Genomic DNA, 22,202 nt, shown 5'->3' with positions numbered 1-22,202 from the left:
AGCTGCTAAGAGAATTACTCCTTCCCCTCCCACAGTCAGCGGCTGGAGCCACACGCCCAGAGCGCGGCTGAACGCTCCTGGCAGAGCTGCAGCTGCGGAAGGCAGAGGAATCACTTGGCTCTGCAAGGAGCCAAGAACCAGCACAGTCCTGCATCCAAGGCGTAGAGGATTTACAAAAGAGCATGTAAATTTAAGTCACTTTTCTTTGAACAAGACTAGAAGAGAGCAGGCAGCTCCCTACCCCTCAAAGTTCTCATCAGACAGAAGCCAAGGGTAGCGGCCGTGGACCACAGCTGTATAAATGCTTTCAAGTCTTTCAAACCATTTTTAGGATGTTGTGATTTCTTAGTGTCTTGAAACTAAGGTGTGGGGCCATATTTAAGCATTCTCCATCTGCTAGATAAGGAGAAGTTACAAGCAGGCCAAAGGATAAGTCAGGTGGACACACAGGCATGAGACATGGACCAAGAATTTTTTATTTTAATACAGTAAGTTTGAGTACAGCAGCAGAACTCCTTGAGTCCATCTTGGTTTACATCATATCAGTAGGTGGCTGATATAATCTGGCTTGGAATTGTTCAATTGGGAATCCATTTCCCATTTGATACAACCAGTTTCAGGAGACCGAATCCTTCTCTGCAGTGTCTTTTGCCACCCCAGGCTGGATCCTGCTGCTGAGCATTTCAGTCTTCACTTTTCTCATACTTGTGCTTGATGTGTTTCCACAGTTTCTGTAGGTAAAACAAACAAACAAAAAAAAACCCCAAATGATAATCTTAGCCAGCTTTTCAGTGGTCCTGGGATAAAGTTTCACTTCAAAATGCAAGTTATCATGAAACCTACATCCGCAACAGGCAATAGCAAGAGAGCAAGGAAGAGATTGTACGAAAACACATCCACAAGTACCACCAGGGTACAAGTACCACCAGGGGGGGCACGCCCTGCTCCACAACAGCAGCCCTCCCACACAAAGGTTTGAGGAGCAGCTGAGAGGCCACGGGCCCGCGCTGGGCACAAAAAGCTGCTTTCTGCTGTGGAACAGACACGGTGGAACAGTTTGTCCTCTCACCGCTTTGTCTGTCCCCTCCACCTTCCTCCCCTTCTGTGGGGGCTCAGTGGGAACAGCACCCGCTGATGCTGCTGTGCCTCAGCTCCCCTGCTCCGGGAGGAGGTGGCGGATGAGTCCTGTACCCAGGTCTGCGGGACAGGAACAGCGCGCAGGGGGCTCCGCGGCTCTTAGACTAGACAGGGAGGAATCTGCAGATGTCCCGCTTCCCCTCTTCTCCTATTCTGGGAGCCAGTATTCCAGTCACATCGCCTTGGCTTCCCACTCAGACCGGGGAACGTATTTCTGCTCCCAGAGATACGGGATGCACAGAAGAGTCCTATTCCAGGTACTGAAATCTGCTGGCACAACGGGGACTGAGGGAAGCGCTGCGCAAGGGGAAGGCGCGCGCCCTGCTTTGCTGTTTGTTGTAGACAACGCTTTAGATTTTCAAGAAGAGTTAACTTCCTTGATAATTTGTTTTCAAACCCTGCTTTGGGTTCAGCCTCAAGCTGCGCCAGGGGAGGTTTAGGTTGGATATGAGGAAAAACTTCTTCACCAAAAGGGCTGTCAGGCCCTGGCACAGGCTGCCCAGGAAAGTGGTTGAGTCTCCATCCCTGGAGGTATTTAAAAGATGGGTAGACGTGGTGCTCAGGGACATGGTTTAGTGATGGAGTTGGCAGTGACAGGTTAACGGTTCGACTTGATCTTAAAGGTCTTTTCCAACAAAACAATTCTGCACATAGAAAACTAATGCTACAATTAAAAAAGGGAGTTGAGTGCAAAGCTGAAGTTCAGATATGATTTTATGTCAGCTTTTAACAAATGACTGTTGCTAAAAAGGAGGAGAGAGGGACCCTGGTCTCGCTCTTACTGTATTTTCTCAGCTCACCCAACCCCTCGTGAGTTACTTCAGGGCAGTGAAGATGTCGCTTTGTGTGGTATCAGTTCTCAGCTGGTTTCGTGACCTGGTTCAGGAGGCCAAAAAGCAGACATCACGCTGTCAGGGAAGGCACAGGGCAGCTCTTTCCAGCATCAGAGCCATTCAGATGACCTGGCTATCCTAGGAAACTGCACCCTGGGTGCTCCGAGAGACCTGAGGCACATCAGCGCTGCAGGACGGGGAAGAGAACTGCTGTGCTGCAGACAGGAATGTGCAACACACTTAAGGTTTTTTTGTACTTGGTGCAAGGTGGAAATAACAGCACCTTTTCTTAGGGCACGCGCTGTATCACCTCATCCTGTCCAGGACACTGTAACATGTCCTGTCCGTAAGACTCATTTTCCAGGCAGTTATTATCCTATCGCAGCTCTACTTTGAAATGTAAGGATGACTTGACCCATCTCATCGGCACTGGTGAGGCCGCACCTCGAGTGCTGCGTTCAGTGTTGGGCCCCTCACCCCAAGGCGGCCATGGAGGGGCTGGAGCGTGGCCAGAGCAGGGCAGCGAGGCTGGGGCAGGGGCTGGAGCCCAAGGCTGGGGAGGAGTGGCTGGGGGAGCTGGGGGGGCTCAGCCTGGAGAAGACGAGGCTGAGGGGAGCCCTCATCGCTCTCTGCAACTGCCTGAAAGGAGTCTGGAGCCGGGGGGCGTTGGTCTCTTCTCCCCAGGGCAGGGGCTGAGTCCCCACCCCTGGAGGGATTTAAAAGCCGGGGAGATGTGGTGCTTAAGGACATGGTTTAGTGATGGACTTGGCAGTGCTGGGATAACGGTTGGACTCCATGATCTTAAGGGTCTTTTCCAACAAAACGATTCTATGATTCTATGATCCACGCCTGGGAGAGCAGACCCCGCTGTCCTGCACGTCCCAGCCACAACTTGACAGCACCGCACATTCACCAGCCGGCATCCCTGGCCTCCGCCAAGGGCAGACCAGGAAAGGTGGAGGGCTGCAGACCTGGGGAGTGCAACGCAAGCTCAATCCATTTTAACTTTCTCGCATCTCACCGTCTTTGATACCTTCTCCCCACCGGCCTTCGCAGCCAGAGGAGCCCCAGAAGACACCGCAACCCTGACTACCAGGCGCCACGGCACCAGCAAAGCCTCTACAGGCCGGGCAGCGCCCAGCTGCGGCCCCGCGGCCTCCTCGGGGAAACCAAGGTCGCATTTCAGCCGGGGGAGCGCCCACCGCGGGCCCGGGAAGCCGGGGGCAGCCGGCGGTGCGGGCCCCGGGGCCGGGCCCAGGCGGGGCCGGCCTGACCTTCAAGGCCGGGCCTACGCCCGGGTGGTCCCGCGTCGCGTCGCCGCCCTTCCTTACCCCCTCGTTGAGGTGCTCGAAGATGGCGTCGGCGCCCTGGTCGAAGGCGCGCTCGAAGAGGACGGCGCCCAGGACGATGGTGAGGGCGAAGGTGGAGGTGCGGCGGAACAGCGCGCTGTACGCCTGCCGCAGCAGCGCCATCTTGCTCGAGCACTCTGCGCATGCGCCGCCGCCGGCGCGGAGCATTCTGGGGGTTGTAGGCAGCGGCACTCCCGCCCGCCGCGGGGCCTTCTGGGGGATGTAGGCGGCGCTCCCGGCAGGCGCGGCGCGGCCTACGGCCCAGGGCCGGCGGGAGGTGAGTGTCGACGGAGCGGAGGAGGCGGTTTGAGGGCCTTACCCGGGCTGCGGGTCGAAGCACCGTCCCCTCCTGGCACCTCTTCCCTTCAGCGGCTTCCGCTGGGCAACCCCAGTCTTTATTTTCTGGTGTGTTTTTGTTTTTGAGGTGAAATCTGCAGCGTTAGCGCAGGCCGGGGGGCTGAAGGCCTCATCTCGTCTCTGAGCAGAATGATGCCTGTCGGGTGAGGCCCTCCCCGGCTGCGGGGGCAGTGGGCCTTGCTGGGGGGTAGGAGACCCCCTCTGCCCGTGTGGAAAGGGGAAGAAAGAGGGTTTGGCGTTAAAGTTCTCTTCTGCTGACCCCCGGGGGGGGCGGGAGTAATTTGGGCGGTTTCTTCTTGTTTGTGCCAGCTGCGGAGGGCATTAAGCATCATCAGCGTCGTCCGAGCGGGAGGTGGATGCTGTGGCTCCTAAATCCTGGAGGACGCTCAGTCGGCCACTCCAGAGGCCTCGAGAAGAGCGTGACATGGCTCCCTGTGGCATAGCCAAAGTGGAAACGTTCCCGTTTGCCGCCCTCTCTTCGTGTTTTTCTTTCTGTTTCACCTTGGCGAGGGCAGAGGGGCCCCAGGGTAGCTCCAGCACCGGTGGAAAAGCGAGAGAGGTTTGGGTTTGGAAAGGGAGGACAGGCACAGAGGGTGGGGGAATCTTAAAACTGAAGTCATCCCGCAGCCGGATTGTTGTTAAGTGAGCACCTACATTAAATTTCAGAGCAGATCCTCAAGTGACACTTGCTCTGTCGTTTCATTTGTCTCGGCTGCTCAGGAAGAACGCGTAGTCTGGCCGCATAGTCATTTCTCTTAATTTATTTATGTTTGGTTCCCTGCATGTAGCTACTGTGGGATTTCTGGGGTAGGGTAAAAGCTCTGCTTGTGCTGGAAGCCCCTACAGAGGCTGGAAGGTGCCTAGCGTATTCCCGTGCCCTGTGTATAGAGTCGTCCCTTAGGCCAGCCCGTTGAAAAGCTCAACTATTATTTTTCAAAGTTAACTGCTAGGGATTGTCTCTAAGACAAATCTCCCCAATAGCCTATAAACTGCTACCCCTGGGGGGGGGTTGTGTAACAGTCAGGTTGACGTTAATCCCGAACCGAGCCGGTGGCTCTGGATTTACACTGGGCGTAATGGAAATCAGAATCTGTCCCTCTGTCATTGTGAAGGTGCAGACTCTGCCAGCGTTTTGCGTGTTCCCACAGAGATATGACCACGTCTAAATTGGCAGCTGAGTATCATCAGCTCAACACTTGGATTTAATTAACTTCACATCTGTCTGGATACCCAAAGTGGCTGAAATGGCCCCGAGCCTGGGCTATAAGAAAGCAGGAAATTGAGGTCAAGGCCCAGCAGCAATTCTCAGGGTTCGGCGTGGAGAAAAGCCGTTACACCCAGACGAAAACAAGTCTGCCCTATGCCCGTTTCTGGGTCATCTTCTTCCCTCTGTTCACATCTCGGGGAAATCAGTGGAAGAACCCCTGGAGAGTCCTAAATAAAATCTGTAGCTAGCAGAGCGCAAGGTGGAGTGTTTTGGCAGCAATTTGAGAAGGGAAAATGTCGAATGGTGCACATGAGATCTTGCCTGGAGTTTTACCAAGCATGTCAGCTAGATGAGCGAAACACCTGCTAGGTGTCGTGGAACATGCTATTTCTTATAAAACATTGCTCCAAGAGGCTTACAGCAGAGGATTTTTTTGTTAATACTTTTAAGCATTGAGATACAAGACAAAGCTCTGGGTTTTTTTTGTATTTGGATTTATGCAGAAAGACTTTTAAGCTGGTACAAAGCCTGTCTGAAATCATTTATGGCTGCCTTTGGGTCCAGAGGTCTATTCGCCTGAATTCAATTGCAAATTAGGGTCTAGAAATGTTAAGAGGAAGTGGCCAAGCTGAAGCAGTTCTTTATAAAGCAGCTAGATTTACTTTATTTCGTAATGACTAAGATGGATTTAATTAGAAAACATCTCTGTTTTCAACTGAATAATGCTCTTTGTTTACTGTTTGAGCCGTTCGGGAAAATGGAAATAGGTTAGCCAGTGTGGCTCAGAAGCGGCTTTTATTCCTACGTACCAGTTCAGCGCAAAGCGCTGTGGATGCTGATACTGCAGAGAGTTGTCAGAATCCAGCCAAGATAATCCATGCAATTGAATTCTTAAAAAGATGGAAATAAGTGTTCAGTGTAATCTTTGGAGGGGGCGATCTCTGGGAGAATCCGATGCTCCTCTATTTGCCTTTTTTTTTATTCTGTTCATCCCCTGCAGTGGGAATTGCTAGGAGAATTTGGGAGCCGGCACCCCTGGGGTGTGGGATCTGGCTGCCTGAAATCTGTAGGAGCTTTCTGCCTACATTATTGGGGAAGGAGGAGGAACGAGCTTCTGCAATTATTGCCATCGGGGTGATGAAAGGAAAAGTTTGAAATATGATTTCAAAGGCTGGCTGCTGCTGGGCTTCTGCAGGCAGAATTCCCATTGAGATCTGTGGAAACTTGCGTGGGACCGCTGCAGGATCTCATTTGTTTTCCCCGTTCACAGCAGCCGCTTCTGCAGAAAGGGAGTGCAGGAGCCAGCAGCTGAAGCAGGAAGCTTTTATGTTACCAGAAACTTTGGGAGACTATGGCACAAGATGCAGAAGGGGGATTTTTCAATACTTAAAAGCCACAGCAGAGCCTGCCAGTGGGCCAGACGCTGAGGGTAAGAGCGTTCCCTCTGGATTCCAGCAGCCCCACCACAGTGCAGCAAAGCTGGCTGCCAGGCTGGCTGTGAAACTCTGGAATGATCTAGTAAAGGACAGAGGAAAATTATGGCTTCATGTTCGTTAAGCAGCACTTGGTTTTGGTTTCTTGGGCTGGAGTAGGACAATTTCAGACCTCAAGCCCTCCACAGCTGGTTTACACCTTCCAAGCAGGAGCCAGGTCTGACCGTGTTTGTAGGTGAAGCAGTTTGCAGTCGTGTCAGGGAGAGGTGGCTGGCTGATCAGCACCGCCTCCCAACAAGGTATTTCACCTGGAGAAGGAGGAAAGGACCTTAAAACAAACAGATTTCAAGTTCAGTTGAGTCTCTGAACATTTTACCTTCGGTGTGAAGGTTTGCAAGCCGATTCAAAAAAATCAGGTGGTCTTTCTATTGAATGTAACTGGATGCAGATGGAGGAGACTACGTTTTAACTTGTGTGCGGACTGAGAGATTTCTGGGGACGTGATTTTGAAGCAGCGGTTCTCGGGAGTGGGGGAAGGAAGGGAGTTTGGCACAGTTGCTCATGAGGTGCCAGGATGGATGGCTGGCAGGAGGGCTTGGCAGAACTGCTTCGGCTCAGCGTGCTCGACTCTGAGGGATTGCCTGTTGCCGCTGCTCTTCCCGCTGATTCTGAGGAATCGTTAGGGAAGCTGTGATTGATTCTGACCCTGTTTTATTTATAAGATCTTTATTTCTTGCGCTGCTTTCCCTGCCATTTTTTAAACGCATTTGGCTGTCAAGGTGTCAAAAACTGGAGAATTGCTTTTGGAGTTTATCTCCCAGTCCATCCATCTTTGGCATTTATCAGGTACCTTTATATCACTTGGGAGAGAACTTACAGCTCCTTCAGGCTATCTGTTGCACCTCCAGCAAGGACAGCAGGTGGGGACAGGGCTGCACTTCATCACAAAGCCCATCTGCCCTACCGGGGTCTGGGCTGCTCCAGGCTCAGCACAGAGAAGAGCACCCAAATTCTCTCCTCTTACTTCTCGATACTCCGCAGCAGAGTCTCCGGACTCCAAATCCATGTGTGATAAGCCCCTCTTCCCTGTGGGAGGAGGAGGACCGGGCATCTCCAGGTTGCTTTCAGTGGCCGTGGAGTTGGGGGTTCTTTCCTCCTGGCTGTAAGGCTGTTGTGATCATAGTTATTGCACGTCTTGTACTCGCTGAAGCAGACACATCTTGCTGCCATAGGCTGCGGAAGATGAGGAGAGCAGTCCTTGATGTATAGGAGTAAAGAGGGCTAGGTGAACTAAACAAGATGTTATGTCCTTTAGTGTTTGTAATGCAGCTTCCCACTTGTGGTACAGGTGAGATCAGCTTTTTTCAGCTTTGTGGAGTTGCTGAGTTTCTTCCTTACCTTGTAGAGATGGACACGGGGGAATTTCCTTCCTCTCGCATGGCAGCTTGTGGAGGTTGTCTGTGGTCTTGGGTTAAAGTCCTGGGGCCCCAGATGGAGGCTGTGGCATGGATCTCTAGCTCCTGTTTGCACACTGGATGGTTTGCTGCACCTTCCCTGGCGCAGGTGGTGGCTGGGAGCCGCTGGCTCTCTGGGGTCTCTGCTTTGTGTGATCTGAACTCCGGCACACTCAGGAAAGGAGAATTCTTTCAGCAGAGACGTTGTTGCTTTGAGTAACGGAGGTAAGAAATGCAGATCTGAGCCTGTTCTCCCATATACATGCAGTAGATGCTGCCTTACCAGTCTCTGATGGACAAGAATGTATACTACTGGGTCTCACTTCTTTCTCTGCCTGCCAACCCTAAATGATTTGAGTTCTACTCCTTTGGAAGCAGGCGCTGTAAATCTTGGATCCTCCATCCCCGGGGCAGGCATGGCTGGGCGCCGAGGAACTGTCTGATGTTTCCCAGGCTGCACTGATGCTGCTCTGCCAGAAGAGAGATGGGGAAAAGATACTTCTGTGACTACTGTGACAGGTCCTTTCAGGACAACCTTCACAACAGGAAGAAACACCTCAATGGAGTGCAGCATCTCAGGGCTAAGAGAGTCTGGTACGACTCATTCCGAGGTGAGTACTACCAACTGTCTGCCACTCCCTTTCTGGGACTGGGGAGGTGATGGATGAGGTGTGGGGCGGGGGGAATAGCTAAAATAAATCAGCACTGATGATTTATGTTCAGATTGTCTGTGCCAGTAAATTGTGGGCTTGATACTGTTGCTGTCGAGCAGTCTCAGAGGCAAAACCCTCATGTGCCTGGATGTGGGAAGGGGAAACTGTAGACGTCAGCTGGGACTTGAAATGAGGTGGAAGAGATAGGGAGGTTGTTTCTGAGAACAGGAGTTGCAGATAAAGCTCTCTTGGCATTACGGGCAAATCTGAGACGAGACCTGGGAGAACAAAGTGGGTTATGGTTTCTGAAGGTGTGTTAGGTGCCTTCTGCAAACCAGAGTTGATCTCTGACATGCAAGGAGCAACAGATATCAGGGGCGGAGGGTGTAGATGGAGAAAGTGGGCTGGAAGGCAGGCTGTACACATGGGGTGTGTGAACGGGTGGGAAGCTGGCAGCAGTGCTCTGCGCTGGGTGGAGATGTTGGTTCTGAGGGTGGCCGTGGGAGAGGCTGAGGATGCGACTGCTTGACTGGAGACCCCAGAAGGGTGAGAGGGCTGGGGAAGCAGCTCAAAGCAGGGTACGCTCAAAACTATCTTAGCCAAGCAAGGGAGCAGAGGAGGAGGGCTAGGTGCACTGGGGCTTCGGCAGAGGAGGGATTGGAGTTTTGGGGCTGGAGGCTGCATTAGGATGTGCTGAAGGAAAGCCCTGTGTCCTCTGTCTGTTTAACAGGACTCTTCTCACCTAGCTCAGTGCTCTGACCCGGCTCGCCACACAGTTACATGTGTTTTAGTGCCAGCCTGAGGAATATGGTGGGAATGTGTGTCCAGGGTCCTGAGAGCAGTAGCAAACACTTAGTTCGGGTTCAACTGATTGTGAAACCATTGCCTGTATGTTCCTTTGCTTCCTTCTGGTTCCTCAGGATCAGGAGTTGCAGGCTGTGCTTGTCTCCTGGCTAGCTAGGTGAGGAATACCCTGTGGAGCTCTGGGTAGCTCTGCTGTCTGCTTAACCATACATGGAATTTGGAAAGGCTCTCAAGTGTGGAGGACCAACAGCCCCAGCCCAGCACAGTTCTAGCTGGGTTAGTGATGGCAGATTACTTAGCACTTTTCTTCTCACCAGGCTGCAACCCTTCATTTCCCTCTGATTGATAAAATTCCTCATCCCATCCCTGATTAGGAGGGTCATCTCCTCTTGTCTCCAGACTCTGTGGCGTGGCATCAGCCAGTGCAAGTTCTTCCACAGTCTATGGGAGCTGCTGTGTCTTTGGGGTTCGCTTTCTCCAGGACATCTCCAGGAGGTGAAGGACCATTTCAGTGGTGTCCACTGGAGACTCAGCACACGGTTCTGTGAGGCCTCACACAGTTTTTGTGAGAGCTCTGTGAGTCTGCCTGGTCTTTCTCTGCTGCACAAAAGTGCTGCAGAGTCCTTGCTTTTCTGTCATGCTTGTTTTCCCCTACTGGCGTGGGGAGAAAGCATGAAGCAGAAAGCAAAGAAGGTGATATTAGCAAGCCAGTGAAAAGCTGAAGCCAAGGGTACAGATAGGGACTGTTAACTGTCAATTTGTCTGTGGCTTAAGTTCATGGTTGTCACGTAAAGTGACTTCCCACTAGGGAACTGACCTGTTTGGGACCATGATACGATGGGGTATTGCTGTGCAAGAGATCTTTACCCTGTTTTGTCCTTTGTCTCCCATAGATGCTGCCGCTATCCTGCAAGAGGAGCAAACCAAGAAACCGTGTCGGAAGTTTCTGCAAACAGGTGCGTTCTTCTGAGGTAGAAATAACTGCCTGAGCTCCGGCAGCTCCTTCACGAGCCAGCCCAAGGCTGTTCTGGAGAGCCCTGGTATGTGTGTTTGTCTTGGAGGGAGTGAAGGGCTTGGGCCTGTGTGTCTGGCATGGAGGTGGCAATGGATCTTGGGTTTGCATGCACATTTACAAGGGAGGACCTTGCGTGTGCGGTTCTCGTGGAGCTCCGTGACTTTTCTTCCAGGACAGTGTGATTTTGGGTCCAACTGCAGATTTTCCCACATGACAGAGCAGGACCTAGAGAAGCTGAGTGCCCAGGTTCAAGGTGAGTCCTCGAATAAAAAAATGTCCAGGGGTCTCTGAGGAGGGGGAGTTGCTGCAGGGAGCGTGGGCTGCAAAGGGGCGTGTGAGGGGTTGTGCAGCAAGAGCCTGCAATCCCGCGCTGCCTGTATGTAGCCAGCTGAGCGTGGATCCCTCCCGCCTGCCTCTCCGTGCTATGTGAGTCTGTAGCGTGGCTGTAAGTGCTGCAGTTTTTCATATGCTTTCTGCTCTTGATCTGCTGGCACAGACACAAACCTAGAGTTGAGCAATGCTATTACTACTTAGCAGCAAGCATCTGAAGCAGAGAGTGGGCTTTCTGAGCCCTCAGGGTTTTGTTCAGGCAGGGAATAAAAACTGTCAGCAGCAGAGGGCACTGGTACATCACTTCCCCTTAAATTTATGGATTTGATTTCCCCCCACCTCTCTGCTATTACCAGGGAGCTGCTGCTTCCACTCAGGAAGAGCTAGCCTGCTGTCGGTTGGGTTGTCCTGAGGAGAGGACACAGGGTCCTGGATCCAGAAATGGCCTCTGCTCATGTGGCTTTGGGTGGAACTGAAGTTTGGGCAGAGGATGAATGGCAGCTGCTCCCCTGCTGTGAGTCTCCAGAACAGTTTTGAACTTTTTCGTTCTGGGAGTACCACCTCCTTGCCCTAAAAGGAGTGGCAGCTCTGTTTTCTCTATAGGATTCATTACTTTGGTGGTTAGAGAAAATGTGAGAGAGGTGTTGGTGAGAACTTGCGGAATGGTTGAGGTCTCCACTGGAGATCTAGTCCCAACCCTACCTTGCTCAAAGCAGGGTAAACTAGAGTGGGCTGCTCAAGGCCACGTCCAGTTGTGCTTTGAATATCTCCAAGGCTGGAGACTCTACAGCCTCTGTGGGCAACCTGTTCCAGTGTTTGACCACATTTGCAATAAAAATGTTTGGTTTTTTTTTAATATTTAAATGGAAATTCCTCTATTTTGGTTTGTGCCCATTGTCTCTTGGCTTTGCTGGACTCCCTCCAGTATGTCCCTGTCTCTGTGGTGCTGGGGAGCCCAGCGCTGGACACAGCACCCAGACATGGCCTCACCAGTGCGGAGCAGAGAGGAAGGATCCCTTCCTCGACCTACTGGCAATGCTCTTCCTAATGCAGCCCAACTCCTGAGCAGATCTTGTGCCCACACTGCTAGCTGAAGCCAACTGTTGTTTTGCCAATAGTCTGACAAAAACAGGCTTAAGTGTTGAAAGCGTGTGTGTGTGTGTGTGTACATGCATGCGTACATATGAGATTTGGGGTGTGCGTGGGGTAGAGACTCTCTCCTGGCCTTCCTGAGGGATCAGATTTGGGGAGGCATGGCTCTGGTGAACCTGGGGGAGCAGGAGGAAGGCAGGCACTACGGAGCTATTCCAGTCCTTGCCGTCGCTGAGTCAGTCTGCGAGTCCCCGAGGCGACTCTGTGAATCAATCGCTGAACAACGCCGGCAGTCAATAAAACCCATCTCATCGGGCTGCGCAGGAGACGGAGCGCTCCAGCCAGCCCTTCTCGGAGCGGCAGTGCCGGGCTGGCAGTCGCGCTCCTCTTCCGCGCTGCTAGCCCAGAACCTCTCCCCGACCCTTCTCTGCTGCGGGGTTTAAGTGCTGGGTTCCCGAGAGGTGGCACAAGATGTCAGCCTATTTGCAGGAACCTGCAGTGTTTCCAGTCATTGAAGACTGTTTATTGCAGGGGAAGTGAAAGCTCTTTGGAGCAGAGCGGAGCTGCAGGGGAAGGCTGGCAAGCTCCTCTGTGGTTGGGTAGGTTCCTTTGCCAATTACACTTGTTACTGAATATTGACTTCTGTCAAATGGGTCAGGTGTAAGTGGAGAATTGGCTAGCGAGAGAGCTGATTCCTGGGAGATTACTTGGAAACCTTACATTTGTATTACCGAGTCAAACATTTAATTAAACAATTAGACTTCAAGGAGCGATGGCCAGGGGACGGCAGGGTGCCCTGTCCTTGGCTGTGCTGCTCTAACACGAATGCCTGGTTGTAGAGTTAAATCCTGCTCACCTCTCTCATGGTGTTGCTCCATGGAAATCCCATGTGAGCCAAGCGAGTAGGCTGAGCATCACACAGACCTCTAAATCCAATCAGTTGAGCCCACAGAGAGCTTGGAGGGATCTGATGGAGGGAAGAGCTCAGCAGGACTTGGTGGAGAAGAGGTGGAGCCCGTAACACGGCAGACTGGGTGGAAGTGTCTCAGGTGGTGAGGCTTAGGGCAGAGCTTAAGGCAAGCTTGTGTGATGGCAGGTTGGACTGCAGGTTGCAGTAGTCATGCAGGAGACCTGATTCTTGTAGCCTGTCCCTCAGGCGCCTCCGTCAGTCATGTCCCTATATCCATTAGCACCTAGTCCCAGTGTTTCTGTACTGTGAAGCATCGCTGGCCACTGCCAGTGAGACGATACAGGGTAGAGCAGTGGTCTGGATCAGGCTGCCTCTCACTGAATTGTCAGTGTCCTCAGAGATTTCCCATCTGAACCCGCAGCGTTTGGGAGATTTTGACAGGCTTGCAGCCTGGGGTGGTTGGGGATTTGAGGTGAGCTAAGAGGCTGGAAGCACCAGAGCCCCCTGACCATTTTGTGCAGAGCCTTGTGTGACCATGCTGGAGATGACCACGCTCTGCCTCTGGCGGGGTAAAAGTGGACGGTCTCTTGGTGGGTCCCCAGTGCTGCTTAACTCCACTTTCCTCAGCTCTGGTGCGAGGGCATAGAAGCAGAGGAGCTGTCAGACTGCGTTGAACCCGTGTCTCGTCTTGTCCAGGGGCAGATGCTTCAGCAAAAGGTGCAAAGAAATCCTGTGGTGAAGTGGTGTAGCCCAGTAACCCGTGTTCAGGGGTGAGCTTGCATCCTAAACCACAACAAAGCCTTTTCTGACTTTTTATAACACTGCTAAACCGTGATGGCACTTTCTTTGTCATATAAATATTGAACCTGTCCCTGAATCCCTGTTAAGTGTTTGGTGTTGGTAGTTCTGTGTCAGTGAGCTCCCCTTGCTAATGATGCGTTTATATTACAGCCAAAGGAAACATTACATTATTTTTAACATTTGGCCTTTTTAATGCAGGGAATTCACCCTGCTGTTTGTGTTAGTCTTGTGGGTTAAGTAGGAAAATTTCTGGACGATTCGCTGTTCTATATCAGCTTAGAGCATGTCCTAGTTTGGCTTCAGCATTTCTGCACCCCGTAGAATATACTCATCAAGGAGCAACAGTTTCCACCTTCAGCAGGGAGAGAGGCATATTCCCAGCTGTTACCGCATCAAAGCATTAGCCTTCTGCATCTGCTGCATCATTCATCAGCGAGACACTTCCAGGCTGTCATTTTAAGTACAGTCATGTCAGGAAAAGTCACTGTCAAATTGCCATCTTCTTGCTTAAAGTTATTGGCTCCCCGCTACTCTGCGTCACTTCTGCTGGTAGTATTGACACAACCCAGCCTCTTTGGTGAGCTCCAGCTAGCCAGAACTGCAAGGGGAGAGTAAGGACACGGTTTTGCAATATATCCATGTGACTGAAAGAATATGAGTGACCCTGCTGGGGGTGGCTGTAGTCAACCAGTTTAACTTGGCGATGAGCAGGAGGAGCGCTCTTGCAGTCGGCTGCCGCTTCTTGGCTGCGGGGCGGTAACTTCTTAAGCTGCTCATATTGCAAGACCTCATCAACCTCATCTCTCAGCCGCAGTCTGCTGCTGTTCATGTGCTCTGGAGGAGTTTGGGCTGCCACATCTTCCTGCCCAGGGAGGGAGCTGAAGGATTACGTGTAAATCCCTTTGCTGGGTGACTTGCTCGGAGCTGGTGGTTGCATCTCACATATGGTGGTGTCTCATTCAGGAAGAAAACTCATGGTAAAGGTTGCATGGGGAGAGAAGATAAATCTGGGCTCCCACTCTGGCATCATTAGAGAGGCACTTCATGACTACAGACGCTCTTTTAATTGGCTGTAATTAGACTTTGAAACAAAAACCCCAGTGAGAAGGAGGGGGGAAGCACCTTCACACCTGTCTTGCTGCTGCAGTCTGGCTGGCTGCACGACCAGGTAGGAGGAGTAAGGGCTGTAATTGTGTTTGAGTTACAGCTTGGAATACCTGTTGACATTCAGGGGGTATTTCCTATCTCATGGTGGTTTTGGTGGTCCTTGGATGGGACATGTGTTTTTCAGAGGAGGACAAGATGAAAGATTTGCGTTTTTGATGGGCACATGCCAAGGTGGACAGAGCCAGACAGTTGCCTGTACCTGCTGCCGCACTTCTCAGCCCACAGGTTGGAGTTACTTTGGAGCAGTAACTTGTGGAGCTGTGTGAATGGGGAGCCAGCTGGATGTCTTTCTAGTCTGGACACCTGGCGCCTCATTTAGGCCAGTGTGAGTCTGGAGTCGTTCCACTGCAGCCAGTGAGGTTTTCTGGACGAGACCAGTGGGTTGTGGCTGCTTCAGTCCATGGGCTCCCACCAGTTCCTGCTGTGGCACTTTGGGGCAGTGGCCCTGGGGCTCCCTGCTCTAAAGAGAGAGGCTTTGGCAGTTTTTGGGCTGTTCTGTGTTGGGGCTTGGAGTGGTGGGAGCGGTTTCTCTCTGTGATTTTCTTCCCTGCCTCATTGAAGCATCTCACAACCAGTGCTTGTCCCCTTGCTGAGGTGGGGTGTGCCCAGGCACTCGCTAGGTGGAGAAACCTGAAACAAATGGAAATAAAGTGGCTGTAGCCAACGTTGCTGGAAAAGTCTAATCCGGGAGCTGAATTCAGATACCCTGAGACTGAGCAGTGCCCGGTTCACCAGACTGAGCTTCTTGCCTCCCCACTGCTCTCGTGTGGCCAGGCTCTTGGGGTGACCCAAAATAGCTCTGCTGGGGCTTTGCTCCTTGGGAACAACTGTAGGAAACTTGAACAGTCCTGTTTCCAACTGTACCCTTATCGCCGGGTTGCAGAGCAGCACCTCGACATCAGGACCACAGCAGGCTGTCTTTGTGGTGGCAGCGAGTACATCGTCACCCCTCTCAGCAGCAGCAGATGAAAAGGCTGGATGACAAATTATCCATCTCCGGCTGCTCATTGTGTAGCACGTTCCTGCCATCCTTATTAATATTCAACAGGCAGATGAATAATTGGTTGCCACCACTAGGATGAAGTGATCCTTCACTCTGCCCAAGCAATATTAATTTCACACCCTGTCTGGAAATGTATAATATTTTCCTTAACCGTGTGACATATGGCGGGTAGGTGTGGAGGAGGCTCCTGGTGGGCACGGCTGCAGGATGGCTGCCACCGTGGGACTGCTGGTGGGTTGATCTCTAAATGGGATCAGGGTTCCCCCAGAGCGCTTGTCCCTGGAGGGTTTGATGAGCCGGGCAAAGGGGAATGACACACAGCTGCCTCGGCTTCCTTCTTATTAATATCAGTGTTTGTTTTTCAAAGTATCGCATTCCCTTTTCTGTTAGGTGGGAACTTTCCACTAGGCTGGAGCTCTAATAGCTCTGAGCATCTCTTCAGCCTGCGCTGCCTGACGCGCTGTCAGGAGCATGACTGTTGTTTGTGTCGAGGACTCGTGCTAGACCCTGTTCTCCACTAGCATCCCTTCCTGCTTTGTCACTGGTGCTGAGGGGGGACCGAGGAGCTTTGCTAACTGGGCAGCTGCGGATTTCTGCCTGGTGGGAGGGACTGGTGAGTGCTGGACTGTCCTGCTGGCTCTGTGCCCTTCTGCCCAGAGAGGACAGTGCTGCAGGATGGGGTGGTGGAGGGGTTGAAAGCTTGAAAGGACGTCAGGCTGCCCTGTCCCTTGGTAGACAGCAGAGGTTTCCTACTGGTCTCCTTGCTTGTTCCTAACTTACATGAGAAAATACAGGAACTTGTTCCCCTCCCTTCCTCCCTCCCTCTGCCATGCTCTGCTCTGATTTTGCACCTGGGCTGAGCAGAGCTGGGCAACAGCCTCCCACCCTGTCTCTGCAGGGGCTGGGGATGCATCACGCAGCACGCGCCTTAAACAGACCTGACAGCATCTCTGAAATCCCGTCTCCTGCTTGTACGCGCACTCTGAACCTTTCAGACTCCCGCGGCCTGCCAAGTCTGCATCGATCTGGACAGACGTCCCTGTCACTCCCTCCTAAGTGGGCAGAGGTGGCAAAGTCCCTCCTGCCAGTAGGAGGGACACGTCTTTGGAAATGGCTCAGGGCTTGGGGCCAGCAGAGGCTGTTCCAGGCGAGGATGAGGATGATCTGCCCCGGGGGGGAGATGTCAGACTCCCTTCAGTTAAGTGCCCGAACTGCTGCTGTGCTCTCTGGCTTAGTTCTTGTTCCCGGCTCTGTCTGGCTGGAGCTGTCACCAGTGAGGAGGCCAAGCATCAGATGGCGGGTGAACAGTGGAGGAGGAGGGGCCGCCACAGGCAAATTGCAAACTCCACCATAAGAACCTATGCAGGGTAATGAGCAGCGGGTTTAATGGAGTGAAAGGACTGCAGCGCAAGCGTCTGATAGCCCTTTCTCTCTCTCAACCAGGGGAGCAAAGGTTGAAGGAGCTGCGGCAGGAGGGAGCAGATGTCCCGCCTGGCACCATTGAGGACTGGCTGGAGAAGAGAGCAAAGAGACTGAGCGCGGCTCAGAGTAACAGGTACTGGTGGCTGGAGAGCATCCGTGTGAGGGCTGGCTGCTGCTGCTGGCCCACACGATGCAGAGGGGGGATCCCACAAGAGGGGTGTGAGTGGGATAGGAGAAGGCACGGGTGATCAGAGGTCCCAACTCGCTGGGACCCCCCGAGCCTTGCTGCCTGTGGCTGCTTCCCTGGGGAAGGCGAGCAGAGGGGTACTCCTGTGCTCTCTGCAGAGTGCGCAGATGTGCCTGGAAGGACAGTGCCACCATGGGGCTGAGTTATTAATGCCCGGAGTTAAGTGGCAGGAGCCCAGTCTCAGCTGTTGACAGCTTCTCCATCCTCTGTCTGCACATCTCTGCCAGTCCCTGCCAGTGAGAGGGTGGAATTAGCTCCTCCTCGCGGCATTCATTCGGATTCCGGTGCCTGCCGGTGCCTGCTGTTTCCTTGCTCACCTGACTGTGCCGCAGGCTTAATTGGATGACATTTGGGCAGGTGCCAAATCTCTCTTTTGTTCTTTTTCAGTTTGCTCCTGTCCTCTCTGTGTTTGATCTGGGCAGGATCTTCCTTCTGGTGCTTGTCTGGGCTTGTTGCTTTCTGTTCGCTCCATCCATCAGTTTGGCTGCCCTTAGCCTTGCAGCGGTGCTCACTGACAGCCGTAACCTTCCTACCCTCCATACACTTCACTTGCCCCATTTTGCTTGTCCTGCCCCTGAGTCCCTTGGTCTTGGGGTAGATCATCTCTTACAGAAGATAGCCATCGCTATACCCAGAGCAATTTCCAGACCTTCGTAACTACTTAGTCCCTGCTGCCTCCAAAGGTGCACAAGACCTGGGATTTTTAGGGTTGTTGCTTTCTACCCAGCCTCTGTGTCCCTGCAGGCTCAGAAACCGCCTACTACAGGAACTAAGCACCAACTATTCAAAGCTTCTCTTTCTCTATCTGGCCTTGCCGACGCCTGTCCCTTTTGTTTCTCTTCTCCCCTTGTGCTCTCCAGCCCCAGCATTGCCCTTCTGAGCAACTGTGTGTTTTGTTTTGTCGGCCAGAGAAGTTGTTTTGCATTGCCAGGGAAGAGGGCCTGTTTTAGGCAGATCCCTGTGCTCCTGGTGCCTGGGGAGTCTGTGTTCCTCCTGAAAATGCTTTTAAGAACAAGGAGCTCCCTCTCCCTTCTGCAGTCATAGAATCGTTCAGGTTGGAAAAGACCTTTAAGATCATCAGGTCCAACCGTTAACCTAGCGCTGCCAAGTCCACCACTAAACCATGTCCCTAAGCACCACATCTCACTGGCTTTTAAATACCTCCAGGGGTGGGGACTCAACCACTTTCCTGGGCAGCCTGTGCCAGGGCCTGACAGCCCTTTCGGTGAATAAGTTTTTCCTAATACCCAACCTAAACCTCCCCTGGCGCAGCTTGAGGCCGTTTCCTCTCGTCCTATCGCAGTCCTCAAGGTCCCTGAAATGTGGCAGAATCTCTGGCAGGGTCTAACACTGCTTTGGGGAATTTGTGGTTTTGGATGATAATCTGCCTAGGGGCTGCCTTGCCTGGTTGGCGATGTCAGTAAAGACCAGTGGTCTGCACAAAACAGTAGAGAAAGTGCTCTTGAGGGCAGTCATCTCTAACAGGGGATGCTGGAGACCCAGCTCCACTTCTGTCTTCTCTGGCAGCACTGAGTAGGAAGGATTCACACTGGGATGGAAGAGGTCTTGGAAGCGTGATCTCCCAAAGTGTGATGGGAAGCTGTTGCTGTGTTAAGCCTCAGCCTGCGAGCGTAGCTGAGTTTCTGTCTCTGCCTTGCCAGCGGCTTTCTAGCAGGATACCCAGTGGAGCTACTGCCTTGCATGGTCTCCAAGTACACCACAGTGCAAAGAAAACACTGCGCTGGACTAGAAGTGGCCATGTGGCCAGGTATTGCCTTGGCTGAAGGGTAGCACTTTCTTAAAGGCAGTAACTTGAGCACCGTTTCTGACTGTCACCTAGCTTAGCCCCATGGATCGAGAGTTGCCGCGCTGCCTTCCACCCATCGTTAGTGCAGCCGCTCTCCCAGCCTGGCTGGGCTCAAGGGGACAATCTTCATTTGGAAGCCTCTTACCCAATGCGTTTTTTCAAAGTCACGCTGTGCCGTTGCTTTCTGGAGAGCTGAGGTGGAGTTGGATGGGGTTCGTGTAGTTCTCTTGGTAGCGGAGCTCTGCCAGGGTGTGATTGATTTTTTTCACCTGATTTCCAAAGGAAACGGAGCATGGCAGCGCACGTGAGTGTGTGCTTCCGCCATAACTGCCGTGGAGCCCACTTGCTGATCTCCATCAGAAAGGGGGTCTGAGGCCTCAAAGACAGTAAGATACTACAGGTTTCGTGAACGTGGGAGTAGGTAGAGGAGAGGGATCCCATTAATGCCTTCAGAAAGGAAATATTCTTGACCCTTGCTAGACACCAGAGAATCCACATGGGACAACCATTCTGAATGCTCCAGCTGTAGGTAAACCTTGGATAGCACTCGTATCTTATGAGACCCCAGGGAATTGCGTACCCAGACAGCATCATCCCTATTGATTAGTTCTGCTGCTCACAGAACAGCTCATTAGTTGATAGCTGTGCTGTTCCACCTTGCAGCATGCCTTGTCCTGCTCCCCACCCCACCGTACTGCTGCTGCGGGGGCTCCCCTGCCTGCGTGAGCGACAGTGCCTGGATGTAACAAAAAATATTCCTGCCTGAGAGGGGCCTGGTGTGTGTCCTAGCAGTCTTGTCTCATCCTCGGCTCTGAAGAATCCCCATCAAGGGGATAAGCATCAGACCAAATGACTTTGCTCTGTGTTAGTTGCCTAGAAAACACCGCACTCAACTTCTATAGCTGGCTTTCGGCCACGTCGTCGGCCCTGCAGGGAGAGGAGGGTGCTGCTTCTCCGGAGTATAATGTAAAGGAGTTTGATTAGATATCTTCTGGCATAACAATTAAAAAGATTCATCAGGATCAGAGGTAGAGGCCTGAGAAGCTGGAAGGCTGCTGCCAAGGCTTGCGCTAAAGAACAAATGAGTTTCCTGCACTCAGGAATTAATGGAAAAGGTATGTTTCCCATTAATTTAAACCTGCCCCGGCCAAGCACTTTCTTCAGCTGGAGAAGAGGGAGCAATGCTTCTTGCTTTTGCACTTCTTCAGTCAGGTGTGGTGTTTGCAGCAGCCTCAACTAGTAAACTTGAGGGAGAGAGACAGAAAAAGTGTTTCCCAGGCTGTGAGTTGGAGGAGGAAGCCTGTTCCCTCTGCTGAAGGGTGCTTCTGTGAAAACACCCCATCGTTCTGGCAGTTTCTCCGTTTCCGAGGGGTCCTTGTCCTTTGGGAAGTGCACAGCTGGCTTGGGATTCAGGCTGCTCGGAAAGAAACATCTGCTAATTTTGTTTGTTCTTCTCAAAACTCAGCTGTGTGGAGAGTGGAGAGCAGCTGGGGGTGGGAGGGGACGGGGCCAGCCATGCTCCCAGCACGGGGCCTCTCCTGCTGTCAGCTGGCTGGGGCTGGCGCTGCTGCCCCTCTCGGGGGGCTGCGCCTGCTCTCCCCCCCGGCAGACCCCCTTAACTTAGTGCTCCCACCTTATTTTTGCACTACGTTAGCAAGCGCCAGCTGCTTGAATGGGCTGGGGGGGGGGGGGTTACGCAGCAGTTGTGCTGTTGGATTTGGTGGCAGGGGGGGAATATACCTGCTTCTTGATAACCAAAACCCTCCTCTGCTGGACCCCTCCTCTTTTGGGGGCTAGCGGAAGGCGCGCAGGGAAGCTCAGCCGCTCAGCAGGGTCTTGCTTTCAAACTGAGACGGCCCCATCTCCCCTCTGTCCCTTCCATCTCCCCACCTCCGCAGTGCTCTGCCTGAGAAACCAGCGCCTTTCCAGTACCCGCCGGGCTGGCCACCAGTGCAGGATCTGCCCCCGTCCCTGCAGGCCCCCCCACCTGGGGGGTGGCCAGTCCCCCCCAACCTGCAGTGGGGCTGAGGCACAGGGACCCCCGCAGAGGTTGTGCTGGAGATGGACTGCTTCCTCACCTGCTCTAAGAAAGGGACAGAATTATTTATATACACTTTTATATCAATAAAAGCCTTCCCTCCCTGTTGCAGCCTGCATGGGTCGTGTTATTTCTCGCCTGGCAGCCTCCCGTGGGTTGAGCCGGTCGGGCGGTTGTCTCCCTGCCACTGGAACGGGGATCTGCGCTCCGCGGAGCTCCAGCCCTGCGCGGAGGGGCTGTCGTCTGGAGCGGACAGCCCCCGTTTCCTGGGACAGGATCCATCCCCTCGGACCGCTGCTGTCTGTGCTGTGCCCTGCACTGGCCGCTCTCAGTCAAGCTCTGCGGCTGATCCAGGCTGGGGAAGGAAGCTGTAACCAGGCTTTTAAAATTGATATTTACTATTTCCTCCAGTGTTTATGACTTATGTTTGCTTCTGGTAAATTCAGTGTGTAAAACTGCTTCAGTTCAGGTGCTGGAGCTCCTAATGAAGAGCTTGGGGAGCTCCCATAACCCCTCTGCTCCTGCTCCCACTATGCTGAAGGCGAGAAGCAAGGAGAAAAAAATACCCTAAGGTTTCTCCTTCTCCAGAAAACTAAGTAAACGGTGAGTGCCAGCGGGGCAGGTACCTCCGTGGGTCGATCCCTGCTGTGGGAGCTGGCTGGCCAGGCGTGTGTGCTGGGGGCTTGAGCTGGGAAGGGGCGAGGAGGGACTCTGCCGCCATCCCACTCGCTGCGGGGCTGCGCTGGGAGCCGAGGGCCAGGCGCAGTGGCCGGGGAGGCCAGCGTGCCTGCCTTCAGCTTCTCTTTACTGCTCTGGAAGGGCTGTGCTGGAGAAGCACACCTATAGGGGTGCTTTTAGGGTGCAGTTTTGGTATGGCCAAGCCCAGGCAGAGGCAGGTTGAGCCCAACCACGTGGCTGCTGCAATGAGAGTTTCACAGAGTCATCTCACCAGGAATCGTAGAATCATTTAGGTTGGAAAAGACCTTTAAGATCATCAGGTCCAACCGTTAACTGCCAAGTCCACCACTAAACCGTGCCCCTAAGCACCACATCCACACGTTTTTTGAATACTTCCAGGGACTGTGATTGCACCACTTCCCTGGGCAGGCTGTTCCAACGCCTGACCACTCTCTCCGTGAAGAA

At 52.9% G+C, this 22,202-nt stretch overlaps 2 protein-coding genes across 11 annotated transcripts; one reads left to right on the top strand and one right to left on the bottom strand.

Annotated features, from left to right (window-relative positions):
* Window positions 1–453: 453 nt before the first annotated feature.
* UQCR10 (ubiquinol-cytochrome c reductase, complex III subunit X) lies at window positions 454–3,475 on the bottom strand. The gene is made up of 2 exons (XM_009462688.2): window positions 3,302–3,475; window positions 454–731 (listed from the first exon to the last, which is right to left on the bottom strand). Exons 1-2 carry the CDS (start codon window positions 3,440–3,442, stop codon window positions 684–686), a joined length of 189 nt encoding a protein of 62 aa, XP_009460963.2. The 5' UTR covers window positions 3,443–3,475; the 3' UTR covers window positions 454–683.
* A 59-nt stretch (window positions 3,476–3,534) lies between these two features.
* ZMAT5 (zinc finger matrin-type 5) lies at window positions 3,535–21,453 on the top strand. 10 transcript variants are annotated; one of them, XR_015707167.1, is made up of 7 exons: window positions 3,586–3,724; window positions 8,149–8,381; window positions 10,121–10,183; window positions 10,415–10,495; window positions 16,989–17,100; window positions 18,876–20,136; window positions 20,230–21,170. XR_015707167.1 is itself a non-coding variant. In XM_087768461.1 (6 exons), exons 2-6 carry the CDS (start codon window positions 8,255–8,257, stop codon window positions 21,431–21,433), a joined length of 645 nt encoding a protein of 214 aa, XP_087624587.1. In that variant the 5' UTR covers window positions 3,535–3,596; window positions 8,146–8,254; the 3' UTR covers window positions 21,434–21,453. The 10 variants fall into 10 exon arrangements, 8 of the variants coding, with proteins under 8 accessions (XP_087624587.1, XP_087624586.1, XP_087624585.1 ...); XR_015707168.1 differs by having other exon boundaries at window positions 20,920–21,051; XM_087768461.1 differs by lacking the exons at window positions 18,876–20,136; window positions 20,230–21,170 and adding an exon at window positions 21,172–21,453 and having other exon boundaries at window positions 3,535–3,596; window positions 8,146–8,381.
* The last annotated feature ends 749 nt before the right edge of the window (window positions 21,454–22,202 follow it).

Source organism: Nipponia nippon, unplaced genomic scaffold (assembly GCF_047370975.1).
Source record: "Nipponia nippon isolate SJK-2023a ecotype South Korea unplaced genomic scaffold, ASM4737097v1 scaffold_30, whole genome shotgun sequence".
Lineage (NCBI taxonomy): Eukaryota > Metazoa > Chordata > Aves > Pelecaniformes > Threskiornithidae > Nipponia > Nipponia nippon.
The sequence above is the reverse complement of the archived record's forward strand: the minus strand, read 5'-3'. Positions and strand labels throughout refer to the sequence as shown.

What these genes read in the sequence shown, in the direction of transcription:
- UQCR10 (XM_009462688.2), bottom strand. Translation starts at nt 3,442, where the DNA reads ATGGCGCTGCTGCGGCAGGCGTACAGCGCGCTGTTCCGCCGCACCTCC. An exon ending in TCGAGCACCTCAACGAGGGG is followed by an intron (nt 732 to 3,301) that starts GTAAGGAAGGGC and finishes TTTTACCTACAG; the next exon opens with AAACTGTGGAAACACATCAA.
- ZMAT5 (XM_087768461.1), top strand. Translation starts at nt 8,255, where the DNA reads ATGGGGAAAAGATACTTCTGTGACTACTGTGACAGGTCCTTTCAGGAC. An exon ending in CTGGTACGACTCATTCCGAG is followed by an intron (nt 8,382 to 10,120) that starts GTGAGTACTACC and finishes TGTCTCCCATAG; the next exon opens with ATGCTGCCGCTATCCTGCAA. An exon ending in TCGGAAGTTTCTGCAAACAG is followed by an intron (nt 10,184 to 10,414) that starts GTGCGTTCTTCT and finishes CTTTTCTTCCAG; the next exon opens with GACAGTGTGATTTTGGGTCC.